Source organism: Agelaius tricolor, unplaced genomic scaffold (assembly GCF_023055355.1).
Source record: "Agelaius tricolor isolate 1412-34295 unplaced genomic scaffold, bAgeTri1.0.p SCAF_12, whole genome shotgun sequence".
In the NCBI taxonomy this organism is placed as follows: Eukaryota; Metazoa; Chordata; class Aves; order Passeriformes; family Icteridae; genus Agelaius; species Agelaius tricolor.
The window spans coordinates 7,180,168-7,192,274 of NW_027269272.1; the positions used below are offsets into that span (position 1 = coordinate 7,180,168).

The 12,107-nt window shown below is 40.9% G+C and overlaps 1 protein-coding gene across 3 annotated transcripts in view; it reads right to left on the minus strand.

Moving 5' to 3' along the window:
• Positions 1–12,107, minus strand: part of STAG1 (STAG1 cohesin complex component) — a 154,470-nt gene that overhangs the window by 33,267 nt on the left and 109,096 nt on the right. For all 3 annotated transcript variants that reach the window (XM_071437372.1, XM_071437370.1, XM_071437371.1), the window contains exons 12-16: positions 8,265–8,344; positions 6,553–6,660; positions 4,051–4,165; positions 1,798–1,915; positions 577–680 (exon numbers count right to left, since the gene is read on the minus strand). In XM_071437372.1, coding sequence (XP_071293473.1) covers positions 577–680; positions 1,798–1,915; positions 4,051–4,165; positions 6,553–6,660; positions 8,265–8,344 — 525 coding nt within the window. The remainder of the gene's footprint in view (positions 1–576; positions 681–1,797; positions 1,916–4,050; positions 4,166–6,552; positions 6,661–8,264; positions 8,345–12,107) is intronic.

Sequence of the window (12,107 nt, forward strand, 5' to 3'; positions counted from 1 at the left end):
AGTCCCACCCCTCCTGCTCCAAGCAGAGCCAGCCCAGTGGACACACCGGGAGGATCAGGACTTGGTCCAGTCAGGTCTCCAAAACGACCAAGCATGGAAAGGGCACCAACTCCCAGCACCTGTTCCAGTGCTTAAACACCCTCATGATGAAGATCCTGTTGACTTTTCTGCAAATTTTATGTCCATATTAGCAGCACATTTGTTTTCCTGGAAGATAGTCAGAGGCAGCCTGCTCTGCTCCTACACTTTCCACTCTAATCTAGGTTTAACATTAGGGGCTGATGATGTGGGTATACATTACAAATATAAGGCAGGGATATAATAAAAAGAACATCCAAAAATACAATAAAAAAGACTTTTATGTGGAAAATTTATATTGCTTAACTTGGCCTGCAAACCCCAAAATCAAAGAGAAAACCAAACATGTCCAGAAACAGAATTTCTAATATTTTTCTGTCAAGTGTTCAGATGAAACAGCAAACACCAATTAAAAAACTCTACTGCAGGAGTGTCCAAAGGGGTGTCACAAATATCTCCTGTGCTCTGGTGACAGGCAGGCAGCTGCACCCCACTCACCCTCTTGCCGGTGCCCCTGCCCACGGGGGGATGCGCCTCGGCAGCCTGTCGGATGGTGCACACCATGAGCTCGATCAGAGCGCTCTCCTGCCGGTCCGACATCGCTGCGGGACAACAGGGACAACAGGCGTCACTGGGGGCAGGGCAGCACCAGGGGACACGATGGGACACCAGGGGAGCACACAGCAGCACACACACCACACACAAGGCACACTGGCACGTTCATTGAGGCTTTCCTGCCGCCTCTTTGATTCAATCCAAAGCAATCATCTTTGATTTGCCATTCGCGTCCTCGCAAAATGGACACGGCAAAAGTGAAAGAAGCCCAGAGAAATGCAGGCTGGAGGAAAGGAACAGTGAAGGGGAACATAAGGAAGATCTACAAAATAAGGGAGAGTCATAGAGGGGAAACAGTGACAGACAATTCTCTGTCACTTCCTCAGAAATTCTCTGCTCTTTGGCAAGTCCTTCTGCTCACATTTGGAGGATCAAGCCCCACTAGGCTAAGCAGAATCAATTTCCTAATGAAATTACACTATAAATACCCCCAGTGTAGCAGGTGCATACCAACAGGCCAGCCTTTGAAGCATGGACAGGATGAGCACACCTTGCCAGGAACATTGATTTTTCAAACACCTAAACCCTGTGAAGGCCCCTGAAGCAGGAGAATCCTGAGGAATTATAAAGGATCTTGAAGGACACTCATTAACCTTAGGACACTTTGACCCCAGCCTCCCTGGCTATTTTGTGCTCCCAGGTCTATTATCAGCAAAAGGAAATCTGAAACTAATGGTGAAAGAATCCCCTTTGTTTTATCTCTTGAGCATTCACATTACCTGCAAAAGCCCCATATTAACTAGCATCACCTGAAGTGCTTGTTTATTCAAAACTGTATTAACTATTTAATTTATTGAAATAGTTATTTAAACATTCAGACAAAATCAAGTTAAGACTTGAGTAAACTCCCTTTAATATTAGGGAACCACAGTGCAGCACATTTGATTAAAAAAAACCTCCAGAGTACAAATAAAAAGAAAAATGGAGTACAAATTGCTGCTTTTGAAGGAAAGTACATTAAAAATAGATTAACACAAAATCTTCAAATATGCTTTGCAAACAAACTACAACATAAAAAGATGTTTCACTATGGGTGGCAGAGGTATTTAAGGAATAATTAACAATACTGTGCAATGTCAAGGAGGCAAAAGGTTAAGCCAATACCTTCTTCTCCTTGGACTGGTTCCTCCAAGAGCAATTCTGTCATACATTCCCAGTCTTTCAGCAGTTCTTGAGAGCTCTCCCACAAGCTGTCCACCAAATAGGCTGCATGTTCATGCAACTAGAAAATCCAAAGCAATCATCAGTACAGCTCTTGGTATAAGCATCAGTTCTTCAAATTTCATAATCATGTGGCCACAGAGAGTGTCCTGGGCACATATCTTATGTTAGTTGGAAAGAACATTCAGTTCAAAACTAATTCAGGAAGATTTTCTCCCAGCTGAATGACACCAGTGCAATGGGGTTATGCTTTAACAGAAACTAAATAAAACCAAACTGAGCTTCTTTTGCACAAAGCTGCTTGCTTGGGAAAAATCTTTCCCAGAGTTTTGACCCAGAAGCTGTAAACTTACCTTCCCTCACTTTCTCATTGCATTACAAAAAGGAGAGATGGTAAGGCATGAGAGTTGTAATGTATTTGTTTTGAACAAGCAATTGGTTTTCATACATGCTTCTATGTGCTCAAAAAAAAGGAGCACATAGAAGCAAAACCCTGGTGATTTCACAGGCTATAGATTTAACACTAACTTCAACTGCAAAAAATGTTTTCATGTGAATTAACAAAACTGTTGTAAAGTGAGAAAAATAACCCATAGGCTTCTGCTGTTTTCTAAACTCATCTTTAACTGCTACCAACAAGTAACAAGCACAACACACAGCTTGTGCTTGCCAGGGACTGACTCCTTAGCTGGAAAACATCCCTGAGTGCAGAGAAGGAGGTGTCAAGTACATTCCTCTCCTCTGTTTCTGACAGCTCTGGGCAAAAAGTCCCAGAGTTATTGCTGCTGGGCAAGGCTCACTCCCTTGAATGCACCCCAGGCTGCAATGTTACCTTGTCCCACCCACATGCAAACTCCCAATTCTCCAGCTCTTTACTAAAATTGGAGTCAGGATATTCTACTTGGCTCCTAACAAGTCTCTCAAAAGCAACAATAGCAAAAACTGGCCCTGAGAGAGAAGTGACCCTCAGGGAGCAGCATGGGAGGCACTTTGCTGATCTTGGCTTTGGGAGTGGAGCAGAGTCTCTTTTCTCCTCAGGAGGACAGACAAGGTCAGTGCTCAGTAACTCCAATCACACTCACATCGAAGGAGTCTACAATGTAAAACACAATGAACTCTGCAATCTAAGTTTTAAAGAAGCTGGAACTAAAAATCCATTCAGGTGGCAGACAGAAGGACCACACAGGTAGTGACATTTCATCCAGATTAATTTGTAGGTTTATGAGGTGTTTCTAAAAAACAAGAACACTGTACCAAAATTTTGTCCTTCCTTCTCAGCAACTTTGAGTGTTTCTTTTCATTCTCACAGTCAAGTCTCTTGTTCAAGGCTTCATAACAATTAAAATAATCAATTGTACTATCTTAACTTTTGCTTTTTACCCAAAATATACTACACTTCCTTCTCTAGAGAAACATTTCTGTCATTCCTTTCTTTTAATCTGCTTACTTATCAAATCAAATTAATAATTTTGAACCTTTCCCTCTCTATCTTTAGAACATCCTGTACCTGACAGTACCTTCTGAAATTCTCCTCCCTCCACCACCATTCCCCATCTCTATACTGTTACTACATGTGCCACACAATTTCCCATAGATGCTGTCTCTATAAATCACAGGCACAATCCCACCCTGGGTGTGTTCATCAAACACTTCATCTATGCTTGTTTTCCTCATCCTCCAATGTTTCCAAGATGCTCACTCATAAAGCCATGCAAGATCTCCTCTCATCTCATCTCACAGCTGACTCTGCTCTGAGCTAAGGACCCTCAGGTCCTTCCCACTGAGTTCATCTATGATTCTAATCAGAATTGGAGATACTATGCAATTTTTGTCCTGTCCTGATTCAAATGATTTTACTCCACAAAGAATAACTCCAGAGGTATTCCCCTTGCATGGTTATGTAAGGAAAGAACCATTTCCATTCATGTGCAGCACTGCACCCTGGCAGCCACCACAGCACCAGCAATGCAGCATGAGTACAGTGGGGACAAGCACGAGTTAAATAAACCACAAAGATGTTCAGATCAATTTCCTTAATGGACAAGGAAATGGAGGGGAAGGGAAGAGGGCTTATGGTATTACTGAAAATATAAAATAAAAAGGAAAAGAAAGACAATTTATTACTGTATGTTGATAAATCATTACTTAAGTTCCAGGTTTTATTAAACATTTAAAGGTTAAAAAGGACTTTTTTACCTCACTTTCAAGAAAGAAAAGAACCAACATTCTAATAAGGTTTCCATTTGGGCTATTTCGCCCCCTCCTCTTTGCTAGAGCCTCTTCAGCTTGGGGATCATGTCTGCTGAACAGCCTGAAAATAAGCAGAAGGAGCTCATGGCTATCACAACAATTCTCATTTCTGCAAGAATATGATGAACATTCATTCTTGATATAGTAAATTTGTTCATAAAACACTGCAAGTATCTCAAGCTATTTCTTTCAATGGAAAGAGGCCACAACCTCTGCCTGTCTGAAGAGATGAATTTGTCTTCAGTCTTTGAGTTCACAAGGCTGGAAGAATTTCACACAGGAAAAAGTTCTCCAAAACCTATTTACATTGAAGGTTTTGCACAGTTTCAAGTAGTTGCATCACTTGTACAGTTTTGCATTTATAACTTATCCAGTCTTGCAGTGGAGGCAGCACCTACTGCCTCCTACCTTATTTACCTTGGGTCATTTTTCAAAAGAATTTTGTCACATGTTGATTAATAAAGTAATAGTAATGTGTATTTTTAATGAGAACTTAATCTTTCCAGTAAATAATACAATGTCTTGTTGTTAATGGAAAACTGCACATATAAGTGCACTGAAGAGCTGGGGTTGTATCACTCTGGCTGGGACATGGTACAAACAAACCTGACATCCATCAGCCAACCTCAGGTACCAGGAGCAGCATCAAAGATAAAACCAGCTCCTACTCATTATTTTGGGTTTTCCAGGTAAGTGACACACTCTGCACTGAATTCCCTGATGCATGGCCCATCCCAAACTCTTCTCAATGCTCAAATTTTCCAAGAGACCTCAGATGTGCCACTATCACTGTTACAGTAATGCCTGTTTTACTTTGACAAGTTTGAAAGCTTCTCCTGGCTTTTACAGTGAAATCACAAAGCAGATTAACATGTGAAACACAGAATTCTGATTTCACTGCTCTAATTCACTGAAGAGAAGGACAAGTTACACACAAACGTTGTATTTTAGTTAAAAACATTACCTCATGCCCCCTGCTTATCTTAACAGATGAGCAATGTGCACTGTGCAGGTGCTGAGATACCTTACAACCTGCACCTCAGGGTTGAGCCAGTGCTCCTCTGTATTTGGTGATCCTTTATATCCTCTGTACTATTTGCTTTCCTTGGCTAAGCACAGAGAGCTTGTCTGATGATTATCACAGAGAAAGTGCTAGTGAAATGTATTAAATTAGGTGAGATAAATCACACCTCAAATGCCTGAAATAGATTCTAACTTATTTAACTGGAGATTTTCTTTGCAGAAACCAAGACAAAATTAGTTAAGAATGGGACAATCTTGTCTCTATGCTGTTAGCCTTGAGGCACATTTACAGAACACAGCTTAGTACCTTGTAAAAGAAGTCAAAATGAAGTTTTGTCTTTTTCCTAAGTGCACTGTGGGGAAGGTATGTCCTTATTTACCTTGAGTCATTTTACAAAAGTATTCTGTCACATGTTGATTAATAAAGGAATAGTAGTGTGTAATTTTAATGAGAACCTAACCCTTTCCAGTAAATAATACAATGTCTTGTTAATGGAAAACTGAACATATATTTCTTGAATCGAGTAGTGCTTGATCACAAAGCTGGAATTCCAAAAATCCACCAATGAAAGCTTACAATTACAATGTGGAGTTGTAAATCCTTAATAAACCATAGAAAATTAGAGCACTGGCAAAGAAAAACAGATGTCTTGGTGTATTTTTTCCGACCTGCATCTTGGCATGAAAAAATTAGATAACATGGGTTCTAATATAAATCCTCTATAGATGCAATAAAAAACTCTTAATGTCACAACCCATGAGGGGAAAAAAAAATAAAATTCCTGCTGAAGGATTTTAAACTGCAAACAATAAAAAGAAGAGGTTAACTCCTATGATGTGGCAATGCCCTGGTCACAGTTACTGAGGTGGTGTGACTCACATCCCTGGAAAAGCTGGGTCATGTCCTTTGGCATAGTGAGGACATGAAAGATGTAACCATAATGCAATATATTTTCAGGGGAAGACAGTGAGTTTAGAAACAAATTTTGTAGTTATTGCTACATAAAAACCTCCCAAGTTCACAAGAGAGAAACAACTGCCTTAAAACTTGCTAGAAATTATGACTGTTGATGTAGCAGGTAGATCACCCCAGACTACAAGCCCAATATATGTATCTTATCACACCAGGAATTCAGCAAGTGCTGCAGGACTTAAACCATCTTCAGAAGTTTGTGTAGCCTTTGTATATTTAACCCTCAAGGAGTTGGGAAATATTATCTGAATTGCAGAGCAAGAAAAATGTACATTCAGTTTCTTCAAGTCCTCAGATCTTGTTTAAACAAGAGAACAAAGTCTCTGGTTTAAATGAAATACCTGATTTGCTAAATTGAGATATTTCACTCCACTGCTTCTTTGCTTTTTGATGTTACCTCTCTAGGAAACATTCCCAAACTTGATCTTATTCCAGGGCAACTGATGACTTACTTTTTGTGGAGGAATTCCCCAGCTGCTACTGCCACAGGCCGGTGTGCTGAGTACACCAGGTGATAAACATTCTCACAGTCTTCATTGGACAGAGCCTCCTCACTCCCACTGAAAGAGTCACAACAACACCTCAGCCACAGCAGAGGTTTCATCTCCATCCCCTCACCTCCCACAGCTCACTTGGGACAGCTACAAGGTTGGTTCACTTCCCATAAAATCCTACATGGTTGAACAAGGACTTCAAGGATCTTTGGTTCAACTTGAAAATACAGAGGTTATAGAGATAAAATAATATTCTCAAAATATCAGCATGACTGCATACAAATCCTCCCCTGCTTGTTCCTTAGACTCTCACACAAACTTCAATGCACATACTGCAAGATGCCAAACACTCATCAAACACCATGAACTAAAAATCTGGAATCACAGAATCCTTTAGGTTGGGAAAGACCCCCATGCTCATTCAGTCCAACCATTAACCTAGGCCCTCTGTGTTTACCACTAATCCATGTCCCCACTTTTGAACACTTCCCTGGGCAGATTGTCCCAGAGTTTTAGCAAAAATGATATAAAAATACCAGCACTGTCACAATGAGGATGTTACCTCCATCCTTGTTCAGTTTGCATCCATTGTTTGCTCCAGACACCTTTTTGGAGTTCCTACCTGCCAGAATATTGCCCTGTGCTCTTCAAGGTGACCCAGACTCTCCTCAGGCTAAATGCATTTAGCATTGCCTGTGCTTTCAATGGGCAACCAAAGGCAACCAAAAAGAAAGCAGGAACAGACAAAGAAAAGTGCACTGGGTAATTTTTGACCTTGAAACTTATTGTGTTCCCAAAAATTGTTAATAATGCAGGGAAGACATGTGCTCTACGTGTCATTTCTGATCATATTTGTTATATTTACTTTAAAAATATAACAGTAGATGCAAGATTTCATGTCTTGCTAATATTACAAGGCTAATCTCTTTAAAGCAGAGTAAATAAAAAGCTAAAGTCTAGACTTCTTTACTGAGAAAAGGCTACTGCAATATTTTGTCCAAATTCTGCATGTCCAAAAACATTCTTCAAAGTGGAACCACTGGATATAAAATATGAAGCAAAAATTCTGTGCATCTGCTTGTAAACCAGACATTCTTTAATAGAGCTTTTAATAAATATATTATAAAAGCCTAGCAGTGTCTGTCACGAGGCTGCTGGGGACAGGCTGGTTCCACATCAGCATGTGGGAGGATGTCTGGGGTGATCCTTACCTCAGGGGAGCCATTGCATCCCCACATGGAAAAGCCTGGAAGGTGTCCTACCACGTGACTCTTTTCAGCTGTGTCAGGAATCAATCAACTCTCCCTACAGTGCACCTGTGTTACTGCTGGAGTTACTCTAGCAGGCACAACCCACAGACACTCATTTTGGGAGGACAGTTGTTCTGCCCTTGGCAAAAGGTAGAAATGCCCTTTGGCATTTTCCACACAATGGATGCACTAATGTGTGGATGCCAAGACATCCACACATTTTTAAACTATGCCTCTTCTATTTCCATTAAATGAAATACCTAACTTCAGCTTCATGTCCATATCATACGTTCAGTTCACCTCCACACTAAGTGTAAAGTAGCACATTCAGTTCAAGACCCAAGCAAAGCCCTCCAGTCACTGGAATGGCAGTGGTGCAGGGAATTTTGCAAGGGAGTGCAGGACTGGGGCAGCACTCACTGGAGGATGAGCGTGACCAATCGAATGGCTTCCACAGCGACGTCGTACTCCTTGTCCAGCGTCATGGACACGATGCGGTCCTGCAAGGCAACTCCAGGTCAGTCACAGGCACCAACACAGCAAGGCCAGCAGATGGAAAATTCTACAGGTTACAGAAAAATTACTTCTAGGGAGAAAGATGTTTCAACTGCATGCTGACAATGAGAGCCCCTCAATGTTACCCCACTTTTTAAGGTACCCCTTGGCTGTGCTCTGTAACAACAGGAACAAGTGCTTCAGCAGTCCTTATCCTTGTGTGTTTGCCAGAAAGGGAGGGAGGAGACTTGAGAGCTACAGCACTGTTCTGGGTTGGATCAATTTAACAAGTGTTTCCTGAAAAGTCACATACTTGGGGTGGACAACAGCAGAAAACTGCCCCACTTCATTCCCCTGCAACCAAATAATTTCAGAAGAAGGAATGCTGCATATACAGAAACATGTGAAGAAAAATCACACCTGAATTCATGCATCTGCAGGTTGCTGGTAAAGTTGTGACCTTTTCCCTGTCTAAATCTCAAGCTTTGAAGCAGATCTCAAGAATTACACTACAGAGCTTGCCCAGGAAAGTGGGGAATTCCATGGTTTGATTTTGTGTTTTCCCATACTCCTTCTAGTGGAGACAAGCACATAATTCTCCTGTCAAATCTAATGATTTTCTAACTTCTAAGGACCCTGTAGTTATGAGAAGTCCTTTAAGGGTTTCTCTCTCCTTAGGTTCAATTTGATTACTGGCAAAAATAGCTGTGATTGTTGTATGTTGTCCTTTCTATCTGGGGAGATTTTCCATCCAGCCATAAAAATGCAGTATGTCTCAGTGCTCTTTGCTTGACTGATCAAGTTACTGAAGAGAAATCAGGCCATCTGAAAATAAAACTTGATTTTGCTGGCTTAACCTGCTTCAGGAAGGAGTAGGTACTCTATGACATTTTGGGACATGAAAAAATAGAAATCAGGGACTGGAAAAGAAACAAGGCAAGTGTAAGGCAACAACAGTGAAAGCCACCAGAACAAACCAGAGCAAAATAAAGGTTTTCACCTTTCTTCTCTACCATTCCATGCATTTAAGGGCTGAAGGGGAACATCAAGCAACTGATATTTATTTTGATACAGAAATTTCAGATCAGTACTTTTAAAGTACTGATCTGAAATTTCTGTATCAAAATAAATGCATTGTGGCTGTCTGAGGTGTTACTTCCCAACAAAACCAGGTCTGCAGAGACACTTCTTGTCACTGTGACTGAAGGGGCCTCCATCAATCACTATTAAGCTCCTGGAGAATTTGATACATTTCATGTAGATCTAAACAGTTTTAAAGACTGTGAGAAGTCCATGAAGAAACCCGAAGAAACAACTTTCCACACAGGACACTCTGTTATGAACAAGAAAAAAAAATTACTGTCAACTTTTCCTAAGGTCCTGGCCAAGGGACAGCAATAAGGGCACCATGACAAAGAACAGCCATTGATCCTGATCTCAAATGTCTCACTAGAATTTCATGTATTCTTTCAGAGTTTATCTTACACCCCAGGGAGGGAATCCACTCTCCTGTCCACAGAGCAGGAGGTACCCTCTGAATCTGGAGTCCTTTGGGACTTTGAAACCAACCAATGTGAGAAGGTTTCCTTATCCTAAAAGACTGTTCTCTCAATTTTCCCCAAAGATATCAGGCTTAAAATAAACAGCAGGGATGTGTCATTTTGTGCCCTGGGGCCAGCACCTCTGTGTGGTGGCACCTGCCAGCCAGGCTCCAAGAGCCTTCCCAGCAAGACCCACACCCCCAGTGCCTCTGAAGGTGCAACTTCAGTGGCTGGGGAAATTCCAACTCCCAGCTGCTCAATATCTGCCTTTACAGAGATTCCCTGTGCCATTGTACAGCAGCAGAACAGGGCACAGGCCTGGATTTTTAAGCTGAAATACTAATTCTGAGTGTCTCTGAAGATCAGTTTTCCATTCTATATTAGGCTGTGAACAAGGCAGACTGAAGAGCCAATCTCTCCTTGTGCTCCCAGGCTGTGGAGACAGCACAGGGTGAGGGATGAGGGACTTTGGCACTGCCTGCAGAGGAGTTAATTCACAGCTTTTCCATATGGGGTCATTTAATGTCTGTATCAGACAGGACTTCTTGATGGAAAACAAAAGTCTTCTCTTTGATGGACAAATTTTTGTTTTGATGGATGAAGCTTATTTTCCAGCATATCACCCACTCTTAGAAACACAAATGTTGGAAAGAACAGGCATTTTTCTTTGAAAAAGGGAAAGGATCACATCCTTGTCACAGCTCTCTGGAAGGAGGTGAAATATTAACAGCCCAGCACAAGGCACTCTGGATCAAATTAATTTATTCTCTAAACAGCTAGAAGACCTCTAGAGAGATTTCTCTCATTTTGAATGGATTGAACTGAACACCAGCTGAACTGTGCAGGTCGATGAAATTCTGATGAAGAAATATAAATAAGCAGCCATGGACCTGAAAATGGCAGTTAGGTCAATTATTTTTCAAAGAGGTGGTGGTAGAGTTTGTGGTGGCAAGACATTTAGCTAATGTATCAGAGATTCAAAAAGCATTAATTTGGAACTTTGCTCCATCCTGGTGCCAAAGGCCACATCCCTGACAGCACAGCTGTAAATCCAAGTGCAGGCATTTGGGCCATGCCAGCTTTTTGTTCTCTGGATGTGGCAGAAACTGAAAGTGATTCATCATTATGTTAAACAAATCTGTTCTCTAGGCTCACAGAGACTTTGAGCACACCTTTTCCTCTGTTTTATTTCATAATGATAGAGATTCCTGTAGTAAAACCAGCTTTTATGGGACAGAAGAAAGATGAATTCCTAACAAGGCTCCCTTCCCTTTGAACCTCTTTGACAGAGAAATGAAAATTCCTTGTACCATTCCAAGGCAAGCAGCAATGCACAGGCTAGCCTAGCTTCCTTTAAGAGAATTGTCTGTGCTGTGAAAAGCAGGATGTATTTAGAGCTTTCATGTCCCTGTAGTTTTCTGGAGTACATTACAGAGTAACTATTGCCCAAAGTGTCTCCAATTGCCCTGAAAGTTTTGCAGCTGCATGGGAGAGTTCAGCCTCAAAGCAGCCTTTTCCTTCACAAATTATGGGATCCTGACAAAGGAGCATCCAGCACATTTTCTACTAAAGAGAAACAGATAAAAGGCCATGAGAGCTTTAGTGACCAATTTAAAAATAAATGGAATTACAGAAGCAGCAAATATAAACAAATCTAAATCTGCATAGAGGGAACAGGAAAATCAGCAGCTAGAGGGTCCATTTTTCTGGTTGTCCTGTGAGGATAAAGCAAAGCAGACTTATGGAGGCATTAGAGAATAAGTTTGAGGTCTCAACGTGTTTACCAGGTTCTCTCCTATGAGAGGAAATTTTGTCTTTACTGCAACAGTGCCAGAAACTGGCTTTATAAAATTAGAAGAATGCAGGTCCTTAGGTGGTCTCTTAAAATGATCGAGTTTTATCTCCTACTTCAGTCAACTATACTTAGTTCATTTCTGGCAGACATTTATTTAATCTGCCCTTTAAGACTGTTATCTTAAATGAAGGAGACTATTAATAGAGTCTGCTCTATTATATAATTATCATTTTGTAAAAAAAGCCTTCCTTCATATGTAGGCTTACTGCAGGTTAAGCATCTTTTTTCTGCATCTCAAGTGAATATGGAAAAAGGCTGATTATCATGTTTTTATAAACTGTTTTCATACAGGGAGAATCTACAGGGAGAAGTTTAAGTCTTGTGCACAGTATTTATAAATATTTAAATCTCCACTCTTCTAAACAGAATTTT